Genomic DNA, 19,142 nt, shown 5'->3' on the forward strand with positions numbered 1-19,142 from the left:
GTTCCGCGCATAAGAACCCGAGTAATTAGTATACTAACGCGCTATCGCCTACTATAACGACAATACTAAGAGCGTTTGCGTCGTCGCTAGCTACTTCGGTATCGAAAAGTCGACCTTCTACCGTCACGTTAATAGTATAACTTAATGCTACGACTAAGCTTAGTACGCTATAACTTAGAGGCTTGCTACTATTAAGCGCTACGTTTGCTACGCTTATAGTGCTAATTAGCTATTTTACTACTATTCTAGTACTAAGTTCTATAAGTAGGCTTAAGAGCTAGTTAATTAGAACTACCTACATATTTACTTACATTTCTCTATACTAATAAGCCTTAAGAAAAAAGATTTAAATAAGATTAAAAGAAAAATTAGAGATAAAAAAAGAAAGACTATTACTAAAAATATTACTACTTAAATCTCTCTCTTATTTAGTATATTTACTATAATGTTATAAAGAAGCTTGATCCTTAATGCTTAGAGCTATAGCTATATAGCTAAGGAGTTAAGCTAAGATTACTACTATAGAGTAAGTAAAACATCTAGCTATTAATAATATATTAATATAGCTAACTGCTACCTACCTATCTAACTAACTAATAACCTCCTATGCTCTTTAGTTAGTAACTTTATTCTTAACGCACTACGTATAGGCTTCTACCTTAGTTAGCTTTAGCCTTAAGTTATATAAATATAATAAGAAATTTTACTTCTTTCCTAGTAAATGCTTTTAACTTCTTTCTTAGCACTATAGCCCCTTCTTTCATTTATACTACCCCTCTAACCTATTTATCTCTGCTAAAGCATTCTTTTAATAACTATATAAAGAAGATGTATTTAGAGGCTCTAGTAATAGCTCTTAATTTATTAATGATAAAGATAAAACATATATCTCTAGACTGTCTTCTTCTACTAGACACCTTATATAAGCTAAATCTATTTATTGCTACTAACTATCTAGTGGCCTTACATAAATTAAGACTTAGATTATCCAAAAAGGTAGGTGCTAGTTAGCCATAACGCAATATAAAGGAAATTCTATAGTTAAGGCCCTAAAATTCTAATCAATTAATAGCTATATAGCTAAGGTACTAAGTAAGATTCCTTCTAATATAACTAGTAATAGTAAGAGGCCATGGCTAAGTAGCTAGATACGTTTATCCGTTGCCTCTACACGACGAATAGCTACATTAGATAAACGTATAATAGTCCATACTATATACTATGGATTTGTCTATGTACTTTTTCACTAAAGCCTTATAAACGTTCATTTAGTATAGGGAATTGGTAAGGCTCCTTCGCTAGAATATAGCTTAGCGGGGGCAGATTGTAGCTGCATTGGCGCGTCTTAACTTAGATTATTCTTGATTCGAACTGTCGAGCGTTACCTCTCGTGCTCTTGTTTAGTTGTAGTGTCCTCTCGTGCATGGCTTGGCCTTGATACGGCTAGCGCACACTCATGCACGTGATTGTGGAGGAAATAGATGTACTATAGCACGTGACTCGGGTGATGCAAGACTTTGGCGGTGTATTGACTATATCAACATGAGTCCTATTGCACGTTCTCAACCTTCCAGACCTTGACAGCAGCATCGGCTCCAGAGCTGATGACCTTGGTGGACTCCGCCCAGGCGATACCGCCCACACCATCCTTGTGAGCATTCATGGCCTTCACACGCTTGCCTGGGTCAGTCAGACTCCAAACGAAGATGTTTGTGTCAAGACCACCGCTGGCTGCCTTGTCACCGTCGGGAGACCAAGTGATACAGGTCACACGAGCAGTGTGGGCAGACCAGCGGTTGGTGGTCAGCGTCCATTCTGAAGGTGAGGATGAGGTGTAGGCGTAGATCTTGCCGTTGCTAAGACCAACAGCGAGACGACACGTTGAAGCAGGAGAGAAGGCAAGAGTCGAGATGGCCGCTGTGGCATCACGTATCTCAGCAGCAGCAGAGAGGGATGTTCCTGAGAGAGTATAGATGCGAACGATCTTGTCTTCTGCACCGACAGCAACGATATCACCCTTGGCAGCGATGCTGGTAGGTGTGAATGAGACAGGCAGAGATCCAACCTGTTCGTTGTCCTTGTAGAGGGTAATGGCGGAGCTGGTGGCCACCAAAGTTACAGGCTTCGAACCTGAGCTAGCGACGGCAACGCTTTTGGGTTGACCGTCGGTCTTGCTGGAAGAGCCAGTGAAGGAATGCGTAGAAGCATCAATGGTTCTTAGAGTGTCATCCCAGGAGACGGAGTAGATACGGCCATCGCTTTCTGATGGCGCAAAAGCGCTGACATAGTTCTTGGGCGACTCGCCATCCACGTTCTTAGCCTCTGCAGTGGATATATCCCAAGCACGTACGCGGCCGTCGTAACTTCCAGTCCAGAGGGTCTTCTCTCCTGGAGTGTACCCAGCAGCTGTGATCGCTTTTTGGTGGCCGTGAACGACACGCACAGGCTTGTCATTGCCTTCTTGAAGGTAGTTGAGGTTGCCATCCAAATCGACACTGATAACGAGCCCGTCACTACGTCCGCTGGGCCAGGTGACACCGACTTGTTGGTTGGCAATGCTCACTGAGCCCTCCTCGCCCATGCGCCAGGTCTGAACACATTTGGCAGCCTCGACGTCCCAGATCTTCACAGTCTGATCAGCACTGGCAGTGACGAGCTTCTTCGAGTCCTTGGCCCATGAGACACCAAAAATGCTGCCCTTGTGCTCGCCCTCACCGATCTGGTTCTTGGCCTCACCAGTCTTGCCGTCGTATAACCAGATTTTCCTATCACTGCCCACACTGACTAGGGAGGCACCATCAGGGCTGAATGCAGTGCCATAGATGAACTTGTCGTGCTTCCCGCGAATACTGGTGTTGAACTTGAATGGAGCGCCATGGTAGAAGACTAAGCTAGTGTCGTCGGAACCAGTGGCAGCACGCAGAGGACGCTGTTGGCGGATGGACACGGAGTTGATCTGAGAGCTGTGTCCTGAGATCTCTCCTACGCTGTTTCCGCTGTCTGCGGTAATGCAGTGACCGAAGCGCTCTTTACCATCACCCACGGCGATGATACGCTGCGAGTCGCCATCCCAGGCAATGTCGTTGATGCGACCAGCAATGATGTGGTATTCTCCCTTGGTGGCACCTTCACCCTTGCAGTCCCACACACGTACGGTACCCGAGACATCACCGCTGGCTACGTAGAAGCCACTGGGAGAGAAACGAGCAACGGTGGTCTGAGTGATATGGTCCGTGTATTGTCTTGCAATACTCGGGTCGTCGATGTTGCGAACGAAAATGGACTTGTTGGCGGCGTAGGCTATTGACTGGCCATCGGAGCTGGAACTAAGGGGAGTCGATTGGCCTCGGGTTGTGGATGGTGAAGCGGCCCAGATGCCGTCTGTTGGCTTCTTTGTCAGTCACTGGACCTAGAGGGAGGAGTGGTTGTAACATGGCACTCACCTGCTTTAATCGACATGGTGTCTGTGTGAGCGAAGATGGTACTGAGAGCTTCTGTTTACTCCAGCGCTTATTGCTACTCATGCTCGCGTCTCGACTCGCCGAAACACACCGTCATCGCTTGGCGTTTGACCCGTGGGGTAGTTCGAATTTCAGCCTCGAGTGACTTGCACATTTGGTCGAAGACTCGAAGACGACTGTTGTCTTTCGAAACATATCATGATCCTAGCGGTCTACTGTATAACACACACAATCGAGTGCCCCGGGTCATTTGCAAATATATTCAGTCAATGATAATATTCACCGTAGTTGGTGACTTTGCATCGAAGTGTCTGCTCAGGTTGTATTGGGTTGATGTCGATTTCAAATGATCAAGTGGAACGGACAACAGACACACATCGATTAGACACAAGCCACCAGAGATGTTCTCACCATGACAAGCAATGCTAAGTATACCTCGACAACCTTTTGAACCCCCGTTATACTGCTCTTTGACTCCGTCTGAACGCTGTCAGATGCGGGACAGGGTCATATGGGGAGCATCGAAGTCTGTCAGATACAGGATGGAACGTCCGCGGGCCCCGACACATATCGAGCGAACTACTCCGTGCAACTTTGCACAACTCGAATTCGCCGTGCTGCGCCCATGTGCCTACGAAATGCAAGACGAGCTTTCACAGCTACGCACCGGCATACGTAAGTAGCTGCGTCGAAGGGTGTGTGGGTGTGACGCGGACCTGGAGTCTCCATGTTTAGGACAAGCAGCTCCACTACGTTCACGTCGAGTCGGCTGACTCTCAACACTTTCCACTGTCCAGCATGCAGGCCAGGGCGTGCAGTGGCAAAAGCAGGTCCAGTGCAGTACCTGCACGTCGTTGACCCGAGTCGCGAGCTCAACAACTAGTCGGCCGCCAAACTTTAACTAACGCGCGTCCCCTTGCCCAGACCGTCTCACTATCGAGCTGTTTTTGTTCCTGGCTCCCACCAGCGCCATGTTGTCATTAGTGTGATCCTGTCGCATAGGGAAGAAGGTGGTGGCCAAAACAGGCATGGCCACCGATGGCTATGCTGATCAAAACACGAACCGGCGGGACAATTTTTCCTTGTGTGCATGCATGTTTAGATCGGTGGGAACGTACTTGAAGGATCGTGCCTTCTCGTCGTGCAGCATTTATTAATCAACTCTCGTGCATTCGTCTCATCACTCTCGTTCCATCCATCTTACCTGTACATCTTTCCTATAACACAAAGAAACCATCTCCCATCAACTCACAATCACAGCCAAGATGCAGTACAAGTCCCTCGCCGTCTTCGCTCTGTCCGCTGGAGCCCTCGCTGCTCCCGAGAAGAGACAGGCCACCGATGCCAACCTGTAAGACTCGACAGATACAATCTGCTGCTCTCCCTCATGCTGATATACGCAGTATCTCCTACTACCAGGTCCTCGCGACTGCTGTGCCTTCTTCGCTCGGTGCAGAGTTCTTGACCAACAGCGCAGGCGTCCTCTCTTCGGTCGGAGCCGAATTGGCCGCCAGCTCGACCCCCTCATGGATCGCTGCTCTTCCTTCTGACGTCCAGTCATACATCGTCGGTGCTGCCCAGAACCCGTCGCTCGCAAGCTCCGCCATTGCCAATGCCACCTCTGCTGCTTCTGCTGCTGCCGTCGTCACATCTGCTCCGGTTATTATCGCCAACAACGGCTCAGCTGTTGCTAACCAGACTGCTCCTGTGGTCATCGCCAGCAATGGTACCGCTTTGGTTAATGGCACGGTTCCCGCAGCCCTCGCACCCAATGGAACTACCATCATCAACGGTACTACTCTAGGAAACGGAACCGTCCCTGTCGTTGCAAACAACGGCACTGTCGTTAACGGCACCGCTCTCGTGACGGGAGCTTCCTCTCGCACTGGCTCTGCTGGCTCATCTTCCACCAGCGGTTCGGGTTCCAGCTCTAGCTCGCGCGGCTCTGGCTCTGGCTCCGGCTCCGGCTCCAGCGCTGGTTCCTCTGGCTCTTCTGCTACCTCCACCGGTGGCGCATCCCTTCCTACCGCTCTTGGTATGGGTCTTGCTGGTGCTGTCGGTCTCGTCGGCGCCGTTTTCGTCCTTTAAGCCAATCCGGCTTCTTGTACCTGAGCATCTGATTCGCATGGTCCCGTTAATGGCGCAAAGCATAGATAGGACTTTCGCACGGGAGATTGTATCAAAAGTTTAACTAAACCTCTTGTAATGTCACATATCACACGTTATCATACCTATTCGTCCTGAGAAGCGCAGTCGCCTTCTAACGCTGGTGAAGCCTGTAATTTGACACACCCAAAGCCGATGCGTACGATTCGGAGACAGCTCGAGTAGTCTTCAGTTCGTGACTGTCATACAAGGATGCATGTCATCGAGTCGAGAGACGCGGATCATAGATGTAGTTGAACCGCGTACATAACCGAGGTTGACGTCACAGATTCCAGAAGCTCGACGAACTTGATGAGGATGAGATATCACCTCCACTCTTGATACCTTACCTACACAATAAGCTTACCAATCCAGAATGATGTCGAAACTTTCAAAGAGCGTTTCCAGTGCTACTTCTCGCCTCGCTCAGGTGTCTCAGCAATTCAGTTCACAAGCCCCGCTCAGACAGCAGCAGGCAAGAATGCTCCACCAAGGCACTAGACATAAGCTCAACACTGGAGCGAGCATTCCAGCACTGGGATTCGGAACTTGGCAAGACAAAGAAGCACAAGAGCCAGCAGTGATCGCTGCTCTACAGGCTGGTGTGAGGCACATCGACACCGCAGCTGTATACGGCACTGAGCCTGCTGTTGGCTCTGCAATCAAGAAGTCTGGTGTTCCCCGCTCCGAGATCTTCATCTGCACGAAAATCTGGAATAACTCGCATGCTCCTGAAGATGTCGAGGCCGCTCTCGACACATCTCTTTCGAACCTCGGAACCGATTATGTTGACCTCTGGCTGATGCATTGGCCATCGTCTTTTGCCAGTGGCTCGTCGCTCTTCCCTAAGGACTCGAACGGAAAGGTCAAGGCTGGAACCTCGGACTATGTCGAGACCTACAAGGCCATGGAGAAGGTCTACAGATCCGGCAAAGCCAGAGCTATTGGTGTCTCGAACTTCAGCAAGGCTGAGATGGAAAGACTGATCAAAGAAACCAATGTTGTTCCAGCAGTTCACCAGCTCGAACTCCATCCATACCTACAGCAGCCATCGTTTGCCGAGTTTCACAAATCTCAGGGCATCCACGTCACCCAGTACTCGCCTTTCGGAAACAGCAATGAAGTTGTGAGTACACCTGTGATTCGAGTGTCATGTTCCGATGCTCTTGAGACATTTCCATAATATTCTCACATGGCACTTGTTCAAAAAGAATTGAGCTAATCAGATTTTCGTGTTAGTACTCCAAGGGCCAGAATCTGAGCAAGCTCATCGATGATCCGACTTTAGTCGAAGTTGGAAAGAAGTATGGCAAGTCTGGCGCGCAAGTAGCATTGGCTTGGGGAATTGCTCATGGCCGCAGTGTCATTCCCAAGAGCAAGACACCGGCAAGAATTCAGCAGAATGTCGAGGGAGACTTTGAACTATCTGCAGAAGATGTCAAGAAGGTGGATGCAATCGACAGAAAGCTGCGTTTCAACGATCCAAGTGCGAACTTTGGATGGAACTTCTATCAGGACTTGGACGGAAAGGAAGCTTGAGTTGTTGATGTGAAAGGATGAAATCGAAGGCGCTGTTTATGTGGACTTGTGATGTACAGATTCTTGCAGTCTCGACTCGCGCTGGCGTATTGCGGTTAAGTCATTGTTCTCGCATGGAATGAAGTTCATATAGACCGTACAACGTGGCTGCTGCGAACCACTTATAGCGAGTAATGGACCGCATATGGCTGTTTATCCTCAAATTTGAAGCAAGAATGTGCCGCAAGAAGCCTTCGCATATTGAAACGGAACTTGGCCTGCAGAGCTTGCTGCAATGGCAGATATCAACACGTCTTCCAAGTTGCAGCAGATATCGTGAAAAACAACCAGGCCAATACTCACTTACATCGCCGCATCAGGATGGCCTGTACGTTCTCCCCAAGATGTTCAGACGCGATGTTTCAAGGTCTCAAGGTCCGAATTGGGGAAGTCGGTCTCGAGTTCAGGGGTCAGCCAATGACGAGGGGTGTCCCTTGCGCGCGGGCGGGAAATTCATGGCGGCTCCATTGGTGATCGGGCGGACGCGCTCATGATGATCACTGCACTATGCGTAGTCTCTCAGAAATTGCTTGTGCCATTTGGCGCTGTATATGATGGGTAGATAGTGAAATAATCGTCTTCTGCTTGCAACAATTAGAGAAGCGACACGACAGAGGCAGTTGTTCGAAGCTCGTTCAATCCTTCCTTCCAGCCTCTCCGCGCCCTTGCCGAAACCTAATCACTCTTTTACCCCTGGAACCGTTGGCGACACGTTCGACGACCAGAGTCTCGTATTTGGTCAATTTGTCGGCTCCCTTGCGATGCGAGGGTTGAACTGAGCAATGGCAAATGATGGCTGGCATTCCCCAGACGGCGCAAGTGAGACCTCGCAATCTCATGGTCGGTCAAAGCTGCAGGAGCAGATGGCTTTGATTGAAGCTGTCAGCGTGCCCTCCTTTTCATCATTCAAGAAGCGGACCTCGCAGATCCCATTGGCGATAGCCTCATCGCCTGTAGGGAGGAAGCCCGTGCAAGATAAACCTTCACCTAGAGCCGTTTCCTTCTCCTACGCACCCACTCCCTCCCAGCCCCACGATGCTGCGCTGCCGACAAGGCCTTGCTCTATAGACCACTTGTACCTGCAGGAAACGGCTTTAACGGACGTTAACGTGCCCCCTCGCGCGTCAGAACAACAGGGCCACCAAGACCAAGTCGCATCCTCGATCCTGTCAAAGTATGTTCCGCCCGTTGGATAGGGGATGCCATCTACCTTAATGTCGCGTGCATGGCTGACTCTTTGTTAAAGGGATACACCCAGTCCTGAACATCTCCCACCCGTTTCGTCTCTCGCCCTCTCTCCCTCTGGTGCAAAACGTCGTAGCATAATCGACAGTCGTTTGCCGGTACCGTTGAGATATGATAAGACAACCGCTCCCGGCCACCACCAGAATTCCAGCCTGTCTAGTCAGACGTCAGTCCCAGCCTCTCCTCCTCGAAGAGGCCGCTCTTCTACCATGAGTGTCCCCGTCCACGCTCCTGCCATGACCGTCCAGCTCGACGGCATCCCGAGGTCATTTACAGACGAGTCCAACGAGTCCTTCGCCTCGTCATCACCACAAAGGAGATCCAAATCTCCTGGCCGCAAACTCGGCTCCTTCTTCGGCTGGAAGTCATCGTCTCCCAACCTCGATCCACACTCACCGGCGACATCCTTCTCCGACGTGTCCGCCTCACCTGCCCACTCTCGTAACACCAGTCACATCGATGCTACACCCACAAATATGGGCCTCACACCACCAGCACTCGATTTCCACAGCCACCACCGTGATGGCTCTCAGCCCCAATACTTCGACCTCTCCCATGCCCACACCATGTCCGGCTCGTCGACCATCAACGCCCATGTAGAGGAGCTGGAACGCGAGCTCAAGCAAGTGAGTTCCGAACTTGCTGGTTCCATCCGTCGTGAAATGGAACTTGAGGATGAGATCGATCGTTTCCGCAGCGAGATGCCTGCTGGCACAAGCGACATTGGTCGAAGAACAAGCGACTACTTCTCGGATTCTGGTACCAGCTCTTTGAGATACCCCACTGTCGATAGCGAAGCCAAGATTGACGAACTGGAACGTCTCAAGAGGAAGGCAGAGCAAGAGAAGGCGCAGATGCAAGTCGACTATGCTCAAAAGCTGTCCGACGAGCTGAAGTTGAGAAAGAGCTTGGAGACACAAGTACAACAGCTCGAAGAGCAGCTGCACCACACCAAGGATGGCGCACCTGTCGAGACGGGCCCCAAAGACGAACGCGTACGCGAGCTCGAGGTCTTCCTTGATGAAACCCGCCGCCGCTTGAGTCAAGAGCGCCAATCAAAAGACAACTTTGAGGACCTTTTCGCAGCCCTCAAGGACGAAAGCGAAAAGCATCGCAACGAGCGCGACAACCTTCGCGATGAAGTTGTTCCAGAGCTCAAAGCCAGAGTCGAAGGTCTCGAATCCGAAGCTGCTGAGATGCAATCACTTCGTTACGAGAATGCCGGCATGCAACAACAGCTCCAAGCCCTTCGTGCCGAAGTTCAAATGCTGCAAGAAGCACAAGACAGAGATTCTGGATTCAACGACGATGTCTTCGCACCACCGCGATTCCCCAAAGCAGGCTTGTCACGATCGAACTCGTTGGCCAGGCCCTCTAGTAACGGCAACCTCCGACGAAGCAACTCTTTGGCAAGATCCGGCTCGGTCAGAGAGCGCAGTGAGACTCGCCAAAGATCCGATTCGACTTCTGGCGATCGCCACAAGGATATCGAGGATCAACGCGACGCGCTACACCAGGCTCTCAAGAATCTTCTGCGCAGATATGAAAGTGAGAAGCGCGAGCACGCAAAGACTATGCGCAAGCTCGCCACTGATCGGGATCGTGCTAGGCAGGAAACCACCGGCAGAACTCCCTTCACGCGCGAAGTAAACCTTGTTCGTTACGAGATTGGTGAGCTTAGAAAGCGTGCCGACGATGCTCTCGAGCAAAAGTGGCAGTGCGAAAGCAACATCGGTGGTGTCAAGATGGCCCTCGACAGAGCGCAGCAAGAGACCCAGTCTATGCGTGAATACCTCAACGGTCGAGCCGTAAGCGGATCATCTCGCAAGTCCACCTTTGAGGGACTCGGCATTGAGATTGCTGACGAGAACGTCGAGCTCGGCGAAGAAGATCGCAAGACCATGATCAAGGTTCTCAGACAAAGCATCGCTCTGGCCGAGACAGAACGCGATGCTGCTCTTCGTGAGGCAGAAGAGTACCGCCAGAAGGCGTACCTGCTTCAACAATCCGAGGACGAGCATATCGATACACAGAACGACCTTGCGGATCAGTTGCTCGAAGCCGCAACCCGCATGGAGCAATTGGCATCTCAGGTCCAGGAACACCTGCAAGCCAACATGCAACTGCGTGAACGTCTCAGTCACGCGGTCGGAAAAGGAGAACAATCACAGAGCGAGTCCACTGCTCTTATTGTGGGCATGCAATCTCGGCTTAAGTTGATGGAGGATAACGTGGTTGCCGCACAACAACTATCAGAGTTGGCTCTGGTCAACCACGAAGAGGAAGCCAAGCAGATCGACGATGCCAATAGCCCAAAGCTTCAGCGTCTTAACGTGGCCGGAAAGACAGCAGCATCGTCCCTGCAAGCGTCACCTCTTTTCGGAGTCAAGAGTCCCAGAATCGGCACGACCAGCGGGAGCATGGCCGAGAATCTCTTCGAAGCCAGCAAAACTGCCACGCTTGAACGCAGGGTCAAGGAACTCGAAGCAGCACTGGTGGATGCAGATTCGGAGATGCAGTCGGTGGTACAGAGAATCAACAGTTCTCAGTTCGAGATCGCCGAACTACAGGGCGAAAGGTACGTACCCGTGAAGCGACATGTACACATGATAAGCTAACTCGTAAACAGGGACGAAGCAAACCGACAGATGCGCCGTTTGCAGGCGTCGATCTCAGCTGAGAAGCAAAAGGCACAGGCGCTTTTGATGGCATAGAAAGCTACGAGGATGATGATGCATTTGGATAGGTGTTTTGACACCCAAGTTTCTTGTTTACATTCTTTGTACGAGCCCCAGTTTTTGGCATGAGTTTTTTGATCGGATTATTTTTGGATATTATATACCCTTTGGCGAAGAGTAGAGTTAGAAGTACTGGATGGGTGTATGCATAGCGAAGCGTTTAGACAGCGAGACTAGAAGCAATGGCACAGTGGTACAAGCGCGTGGAATGGAATGTTGTGTATCATGGTGCAACGTGGTGGTCGGTGTCGATAGGGGAGAATAGGCTGTGGTGTTTCAGAAAGCATCCCCAGACTCTCTAGCGCGGCAGCAAGGGGGCGGCGGCCTCGTGCTGTCTAGTTTGCCAACTCCCAATCGACTGGCATTCGTCTTGACGCAGTGTGCAGTCACGAGGCTGTGTTTGCAACTGAGCCAATCGACCGGCCCCGGCAGTTTTGCGTACGTGCTTTCATCTAGATAGCACACCGACTCGGACTTTCTTTCGCAGCTTCCCCTCCATCCTCTACTGCCCTCGCTGCACCTTCCAACGTCGTCTTTGCTAGCCAACTTCTCCTGACGACTCTCGTGTACCGATCGAAGCCTCTGCCGCTCGCTGCACACATCCAAGGGTCATCTGCCATTGCGCAGTCGACAGTGCGTCTCTCCCAGCTCGATGCACCCCTCAGCCTTTCGCTCAAGACTAACATCGCCGTGTCGATAGCAGCAAGCATGAACCCCAACAACCAGCAGCAGTCCAACCGACTGCAACTCAACTTCGGATTCCAAGGCGCTCAGAACTTTGGCGGCGCTGAGCAGGGCCGTGCCTATCCCACCACCCCTTCGACCTTCCCGCAACCCTTTCCCAATCCTCAGGGACAGCAAGAAGTCTGGGGTACCGCCCAGCCTGGTATGAACAGTGGCTTCACCAACCAAGGCTATTTCGCAAACAACCCCTATACCTCAGCCGTCCAGCAGCAACAGGCCAATTTGCACGCACAACAAGGCTACAGACCTCCGCCTCAGCAAGCACAGCAGCAAGCACAACAGCAGCAGCTCCAACAACAACCACCACCACCACAACAGCAGCAGCAGCAGCAGCAGCAGCAGCAGCAGTACCACGATGCCGCTACAAACGGTCTGGTGCACCAGTTCTCCAACCAGAACCTTGGTGGCACACCTCGCGCCCAGAGCCCTTATGCTCGTCAAGTTTCACCCAACCCCAACCCAAACCGTCCGCGTACCGCCAACTCGACCCACCAACAGCAACAACAACACTACTCGGGACCGTCTTTGTCGGATGAAGAGCCGCCGCCAAAGAACCCAGAGCGCTTCTCGACAACCATTGGCAACCGTGCAAAGCTACAGACGGAGCTGGTCAGCACCTTCTTCCGTGACAGCGTGGAGCGAGCTCGCGATCGCAACGCACGGTACGCTCCTATCTCTTCAAGATTATGTTAGTCCCACAGCTGACCCGCTCTGCAGTGCCCAAGAGCTCGAGACGATCATGAAGGATGCCACAGTATCAGACTCGCGCAAACAGCAGAAGACGACTAGCATGCGTCGCTCCGAAGCAAACTTCCTTCGTTTCCTTCGTACCAGCGAGAGGCCTCAGAATTATTCAACTATCAAGATCATCGGCAAAGGAGCCTTTGGTGAAGTCAAGCTCGTGCAGCGCAAGCACGATGGCAAGATCTATGCCCTCAAGTCGCTCGTCAAGGCCGAGATGGTATGTCGAGACAAATTCAAGCAGAAAACCATGACTGATACTATCACCACAGTTCAAGAAGGATCAGCTCGCCCATGTGCGTGCCGAACGCGACATTCTTGCCAATGCCGATAGTCCTTGGCTCGTCAAGCTGCACACGTCGTTCCAGGATTCGACCTTCCTGTACATGCTCATGGAGTTCTTGCCAGGTGGTGATCTCATGACCATGCTGATCAAGTACGAAATCTTCTCGGAAGACATCACTCGTTTCTACATGGCCGAGATCACACTGGCTCTGGAAGCCGTGCACAAGCTGGGCTTCATCCATCGGTACGCCTCGCTGCCCGACCACTACGAACCTCATAGCTGACAGTACCCCAGTGATATCAAGCCTGACAACATCTTGCTTGACAGGGGTGGCCACATCAAGCTCACCGATTTCGGTCTCTCGACAGGCTTCCACAAGGAGCACAACGCCTCATACTACCAACAGCTCATGTCCAATGCTCGCTCACGTGCAACCGCCGCAAACCGCCAGTCAGTTTCACTCGACCAGATTCAGTTGACTGTCAGCAACCGTCATCAAGTCAACACCTGGCGCAAGTCCCGCCGTCAGCTCGCATACTCGACCGTTGGCACTCCCGATTACATCGCTCCCGAGATTTTCAGTGGCAAGGGCTACGACTACCGCTGCGACTGGTGGAGTGTCGGCACCATCATGTTCGAATGTCTGATCGGATGGCCTCCATTCTGCGCAGAGGAGCCCCACGATACCTACCGCAAGATTGTCGACTGGCCTAGAAACTTGCACTTCCCTCCTGACCAACAGATTGGCCCTCAGGCGGAGCACTTCATCCGCAGGTAAGTTTTTTGTCGTCCACGCGTCTGTACATTATTGCTGACTTGGACAGTTTGATCTGTGATGCCGACAACCGCCTTGGTCGCCTTGGAGGTGGCACCGAGATCAAGCAGCATCCCTTCTTCCATGGTGTTGTCTGGGATCAACTTCGTCGTATCCGCGCTCCTTTCGAGCCCAAGCTTTCGTCAGCAATCGACACACAGAACTTCCCCATCGACGAGATTCCGCAGACGGACAACAGCGCTGCTCTGCGTGCTCAAAACGAGGCCATGGGTGGAGAGGAAGCCAGTATGAGCTTGCCCTTCATCGGCTACACGTACAAACGTTTCGATGCTTTCCGTGGAAGCTGAGCAGTCTTCTGCTTTGTGTTTGTATCTCATGTTATTTGTATCGGTGGTTGAGGGTGGCGGAGAGAGCAACACAGCATAGCGCATCAAAGCCGTCATGAGGATGGTGATCAGAAGTTCGTACCCATTTCTCGTTGTTGTTACAATATCTTTCATCATCACACGCAGGCAAGCAGATGGGGGCGTTTGGGCGTCTTGTGCCTTTTATGCAAAAACAAGACCGTTTTGCGCTGGAACCGCGAGATGAGTTTTAACAAAAAATGAGCATTTGCAATTACTGCCATATTCCTTGGCTTTGTACTCCGTGAAACCATGCCCCAATGATGCCCATCATGCCTTCGTAGCCAGAAGCCTTGCCGTGACGCGTGCAACCTGTGCCAGCCCAGGGGAGTTTACTTCTTTCCGTTGTTGTGTGGCGAGTTTGCGTTCAGCACTGTGTTTTTGAAAAGGGTCAACAACTTGATAAGAAGGGACGAATGATGCAAACGTACAGCTGACGATTCTGACTTTATCGACTTCGATAGTCTGCGAGTTATCAAGCTTGAACTTGATGTCCTTGAGGATAAAAGTCCAGACGTCGTCGCAGAAGCGATAAGTGTCGAGATGGCCCTTGAAGCTCATTCTGGCCTTGACCTTCTCCCCGAGCACTTGAGCGATGACTTGGTCGAAGTTTGTCATGATTTTGATGGCGAGTTGGGGCTCGATGCGACGACTGCTGATCAAGTCGTCGAGGGTATCTGCGAGTGTGCCGCCGATGCTGGAGATGGGGGCTTCTGTTTAGCTCGATGGTGGATAAAGGCAAGTGTGTTTGGACAGTAGGCTCACCTCGCATTGCGATACATCTCGTAGTACTTTGCTTGCTCAGCCATGTTGAAGGTGGGTGGGTGACTAGTGGGTGATGCGAGAGAGACAGTTGTACGGTCACGAGCAAATGGAGCGGGAGGGAGTGTTGTTCGATGATAAATATAGTGAAGGTTGATTGCTCGTCTGCGATGGTGAATGACGGGGGTGGAAGGAGGTGGGTGCTAAGGGTCTCGGAAGTGACAGAATGGAAGTCGGTTGTGATTCGCTGGTGCTTCAAAGTCACTCCGCCTGGAGACGCGCGCATCGGCAACACCGCGTCCGAGGGACTCCCGACTCGGACCTCTCTTGCTCTCTGCCATGTAGAGGCCATTTGAACATTCGCGCGACAACCAGACTGACCTTCTGAGGTCCAGCCGCTACGATGCCGCCCATACTGCTGATGAAGCGAACCCTGGATGATTTGGACGACCTTTACGACTTTGACGACTTTGACGACACTGAAGACGACCAAGAGATAATAGAACCCCGACCAAAGCGCCTACGAGATAAGAGTCTCATTGCAAAAGAGGAGGGACCAACCGCGAATGCTACACAGGCAGAGGAAAAACATGTAGCCGAAAAAGTCGTCGAGCTTCTGGCCCCTCGCATCGAAGCTCAGGTGCAACAGCTCATGAACGGCACCGCTATGCGTATGCTGGACGTCCTGGGCCAAAAACTCGCCAGACTCGAGTCGCGTATGGACGAAATGCACAATGAGTGGAGGAAGAGCACATCTATAACCAATCTGAAGCAACGAGATGCTATGGTCCAACAACTGGCCAGCCAACAGTACCAATTCGGAAACCGCCATCAATCCGCAGTACAGCAGTACTACGGACGTACACAAGCTCCACCTACTGCCACTCCCAACCAAGACACAAATGACGCCTCTCGTACTGAAGATCCATTGCAGACCTTCTTCCAAGAAGCCGCCCAGGCTGCAGACAGTCCCCAATTGATAGGCCCAACCGTCAACCGTCGCGGTCAATTCATGACCCGTCGCCCTCGGATAGAAACTCCAAACGTCACGCCAATCATCCAACCAACTCAAGACGGCAAACCCGACATGAATCCAGAAAACGCCCCACAATACCGCCTGCAACGAGGTTCCGAATCTGTAATGCAACTCTGGCGCGAATTCTTCGTCGGCTCTGCCGAAAAACCCGCCATTAATGAGCTGGACCACAGATATGGCAGTGCCTGGCGCTGGAAGGACAGCAAAGAAGGTGTCTACTACAGCATGCGCCGCACCGTCATCGACGAGATACAACCACGCGTCGAAGCTCGCTGTCACCACTCCACAGGCGCCACAGGCGACATCTGGCTCGCTGTATGCGAGGAAATGGATGCCGAAAGAACAAGCATGCAGTTTACCCTCAACCAGTACATATTCGAACTGAAACGTCGAGACAAACCAGTCATCCCGCCTGGAACAAACAAATGGGATCCTGAACATCCTCATCCACCGCCTCCACCCATACTGTCACGAACGACACCTTCAGTACAAAAACTCTGGACAGAATGGTTCTCTGGGAAGTCGAATTACAACGGTTATGCCACGTTCCCATCCATCGTAGAGATCAACCACAGATTCGGAAATTCGTGGCGGCAGTTCCAGATGCCAGAGTACAACATCTACCTCAAGCGTCGCTGCATCATCGACATCGCTCTACGCCGCATAGTAGAAATAGGCGGCGACAAGGCCGAAACCACCAAAAAAGTTCTGAAAATGATGGATGCTGAGAGGGTGGCACATAGTCTGAGTTTATCCCAATACCATGCCTGGGCGAGGGAGAAATATGGTTATCATGCTTCGACGCGAACGCACCTGCCAAAGTTTGTTGCTGACTTGGGAGAAGGGCTGGAAGAGGCGGTTGAGCTTGAAGCGAGGACCAGATCGCAGCTAGATGAGGAAGAGAGTGCTGTGCGAGATCATAGCACCGATATCGATACCGCCATCTTGGATCATGAGCGGCAAAGCCAAAGCAGAAGTGGACACGGTCAAGTGAGTTCTGTGCCACCCTCACCCGCATCCATGGGCTAGCCGGGACAAAACTTTTCTTGGAGTATATACAAAATCTATCAACGAGTTGAGTGGTAGCTCGCGGTACAAGTTATGCTGCAGAGTGATATCTAAGCAGCTCCACCTCCCATGATATTCTTGCCTTTGATGCTCTTCCACTCGATGAACAGACTGACAACAAACGCCAGCCCACTAGTGACGATGGGCACGATGAAGGCAGTTGTCACAGCATTGCTGTATGCAGTCAATACCCCTGGTAACTGAGCCGCCGACACCACGTCCCTGACGTGTGTGGCACCAGCGGATATTACAGCAGCGGGATTTACTCCAGGGGCGTCTTTGATGATATCCTTGACCAGCGTATTGGCAAAGATGTTCTGTGCAATCGAGATAGAAATGGCACCTCCCAGGCTGTTGAAGAAGATCGCAATGGCGTTGCCTGACGGCATGTCCTTTTCCTCCAGAACGACTTGTACAGCGATGAATGGAATCTGGATTGCAGAGCCGGATCCAATTCCAGCGAGTAGTTGATAGCCGATCCATTTGGCGGCAGGAGAAGCGACCTCGAGGGTATACAGCATACCGGCACCCACGGTGAAGACGGCGGCTCCAAACCACATGAAGGGCGCATACACGCCGATGACAGTGATGGTACCTCCAACTATGATAGAGGCAATCGTGTTAGAGCAGAGGTATGCAATGCATCTGATTCCAGAACCTTCTGCAGAAGTGTTTTTTACTGCTTGAAAGTAGAACGGCAGATAGAAGATATGGCTACAACAGTCAGGACAGCTAATTCGCACTAAGGCTCGGGGGGTGAACTTACGTGTACAGCCCCATGGCAAAGAAAGTCGAGTATAGTGCGGAGACCAAGACCGTACGGTTTTTGACCAAGATACGAGGAGGCAGAGTAGCTCGGTCTCCCAGCTTGATTTGGAGGGCGATGAAAATGCTGATCAAGAGTCCGAAACCAAGAAGACAACCCCAAACCTTGCTGTTGCTCCATGGGTAGGTGGTGCCTCCCCATTGTAGAGCAAGGAGAAGACAGACGATGGCACAGATCAGAAGGAAGGCGCCCAGGAGATCGATCTGTTTGAGCTTTTCCTTGGTGGTCATGTTGGTGTGTCTTCTCTCGGGATTCTCAAAGAAGAAGAAGACAGCGACCAAGCCTATACCGCCGAATGGAAGGTTGATCCAGAAGCACTGCAGGAACGTCAGCAGATGCACGAGGAGGACTCGCTCATGTATCGTACCCATCGCCATGTCGCTGAGACATCGTCAGCATACAGTAATACTTTACACGATTGATAAAGCTTTGCTTACCATGATCTGTGAAGACTCCGCCGAGCAGAGGTCCAACTATACTGGCGATTCCAAACATACTGGACAGCGATGCAATATAGATTGCACGCTTCCGCAGAGGAGCGATGAACCCGATTATAGTCATGCCTCCGGAGAACAAAGCTGCGGCCCCCACGCCTGCGATCGCTCTTCCCACGATAAGCATCGTCGAGCTACTGGCTGCGGCACAGATGACTGAGCCGACTTCGAAGATGATCAGAGCCGAAAGGTAGGTCCATTTGACATCAAAATACGTGTAGACCTTGCCAAAGGACGGTTGGAGCGATGTGGTTGTAAGCAGGTAGGAAGATCCAATCCACCCTACATCATTGAGTGCATCGGGCCATTCGGTCGTGATTTTGGGGACTGCTAGAGTGAGTTCGTGAGTACTTTGATAATACAGAATAACCTACTGGCTGTTGCGATGACTAGAGGAAGAAGCGACGGTCAGCATGGGCTCTCTCCAATCACTACTTATAGTAGGTGCAGAGAAGGAACAAACGTACTCGAGTTGTCCAACGCGACTACCCAAATCGCAAGGCAGAGACCCAAGACGAGCAGCCAGAGCTTTGGACCAGTGGGATATTTGGACTCGTCTTCGGCTACTCGAGAAGCAGCGTCGGTGTCACCTTCTGCTTTCGAGGCTGCGTCTTTGTCGACCGATTCTTCCCTGACAGCAGTCACTGCCTCGGCCTTGCTCATCGAGTCGACCCCGCCTTCGTGTTCCTCCTGTGGTACAGTGTGAGGGCCACCAATCGTCTTGTTCTTGAAGAGACCCATCATGAGTTTTGACACTTTCGTCGCGACGATGCACGAACGAGACAGTAGAGCTCGAGCGACAGTTACCTCCTCGCTTCCATTATGTATGTGCCCGGCTC

At 51.5% G+C, this 19,142-nt stretch overlaps 8 protein-coding genes across 8 annotated transcripts; 5 read left to right on the forward strand and 3 right to left on the reverse strand.

The window, feature by feature from the left end:
* Positions 1 to 1,549: 1,549 nt before the first annotated feature.
* Positions 1,550 to 3,459, reverse strand: M436DRAFT_64917 (tricorn protease domain 2-containing protein; the record flags this gene model as incomplete). The annotated part of the gene is made up of 2 exons (XM_013570886.1): positions 1,550 to 3,381; positions 3,444 to 3,459. The coding sequence occupies 2 exons, from the start codon at positions 3,457 to 3,459 to the stop codon at positions 1,550 to 1,552; spliced, it is 1,848 nt and encodes a 615-aa protein (XP_013426340.1).
* A 1,267-nt stretch (positions 3,460 to 4,726) lies between these two features.
* M436DRAFT_49751 (uncharacterized protein) lies at positions 4,727 to 5,549 on the forward strand (the record flags this gene model as incomplete). The annotated part of the gene is made up of 2 exons (XM_013570802.1): positions 4,727 to 4,812; positions 4,865 to 5,549. 2 exons carry the CDS (start codon positions 4,727 to 4,729, stop codon positions 5,547 to 5,549), a joined length of 771 nt encoding a protein of 256 aa, XP_013426256.1.
* Positions 5,550 to 6,087: 538 nt separating this feature from the next.
* M436DRAFT_73848 (Aldo/keto reductase) lies at positions 6,088 to 7,145 on the forward strand (the record flags this gene model as incomplete). The annotated part of the gene is made up of 2 exons (XM_013570973.1): positions 6,088 to 6,732; positions 6,846 to 7,145. The coding sequence occupies 2 exons, from the start codon at positions 6,088 to 6,090 to the stop codon at positions 7,143 to 7,145; spliced, it is 945 nt and encodes a 314-aa protein (XP_013426427.1).
* Positions 7,146 to 8,752: 1,607 nt separating this feature from the next.
* M436DRAFT_11257 (uncharacterized protein) lies at positions 8,753 to 11,008 on the forward strand (the record flags this gene model as incomplete). The annotated part of the gene is made up of 1 exon (XM_013570624.1): positions 8,753 to 11,008. A coding segment is annotated over one exon (2,256 nt), but the record flags the coding sequence as incomplete, so codon positions are not given.
* An 867-nt stretch (positions 11,009 to 11,875) lies between these two features.
* On the forward strand, positions 11,876 to 14,060 carry M436DRAFT_48986 (kinase-like protein; the record flags this gene model as incomplete). Its single annotated transcript, XM_013570642.1, has 6 exons — positions 11,876 to 12,112; positions 12,170 to 12,573; positions 12,629 to 12,872; positions 12,925 to 13,181; positions 13,233 to 13,712; positions 13,763 to 14,060. 6 exons carry the CDS (start codon positions 11,876 to 11,878, stop codon positions 14,058 to 14,060), a joined length of 1,920 nt encoding a protein of 639 aa, XP_013426096.1.
* A 389-nt stretch (positions 14,061 to 14,449) lies between these two features.
* Positions 14,450 to 14,926, reverse strand: M436DRAFT_83033 (transcription initiation factor IIA, gamma subunit; the record flags this gene model as incomplete). The annotated part of the gene is made up of 3 exons (XM_013570974.1): positions 14,450 to 14,490; positions 14,549 to 14,814; positions 14,883 to 14,926. 3 exons carry the CDS (start codon positions 14,924 to 14,926, stop codon positions 14,450 to 14,452), a joined length of 351 nt encoding a protein of 116 aa, XP_013426428.1.
* A 356-nt stretch (positions 14,927 to 15,282) lies between these two features.
* Positions 15,283 to 16,944, forward strand: M436DRAFT_49450 (uncharacterized protein; the record flags this gene model as incomplete). The annotated part of the gene is made up of 1 exon (XM_013570742.1): positions 15,283 to 16,944. One exon carries the CDS (start codon positions 15,283 to 15,285, stop codon positions 16,942 to 16,944), a length of 1,662 nt encoding a protein of 553 aa, XP_013426196.1.
* Positions 16,945 to 17,033: 89 nt separating this feature from the next.
* M436DRAFT_83035 (putative major facilitator superfamily transporter) lies at positions 17,034 to 19,044 on the reverse strand (the record flags this gene model as incomplete). Its single annotated transcript, XM_013570975.1, has 6 exons — positions 17,034 to 17,697; positions 17,750 to 18,126; positions 18,177 to 18,190; positions 18,247 to 18,630; positions 18,678 to 18,692; positions 18,771 to 19,044. The coding sequence occupies 6 exons, from the start codon at positions 19,042 to 19,044 to the stop codon at positions 17,034 to 17,036; spliced, it is 1,728 nt and encodes a 575-aa protein (XP_013426429.1).
* Positions 19,045 to 19,142: the final 98 nt, after the last annotated feature.

Source organism: Aureobasidium namibiae, assembly GCF_000721765.1.
Source record: "Aureobasidium namibiae CBS 147.97 unplaced genomic scaffold scaffold_11, whole genome shotgun sequence".
Classification (NCBI taxonomy): Eukaryota; Fungi; Ascomycota; class Dothideomycetes; order Dothideales; family Saccotheciaceae; genus Aureobasidium; species Aureobasidium namibiae.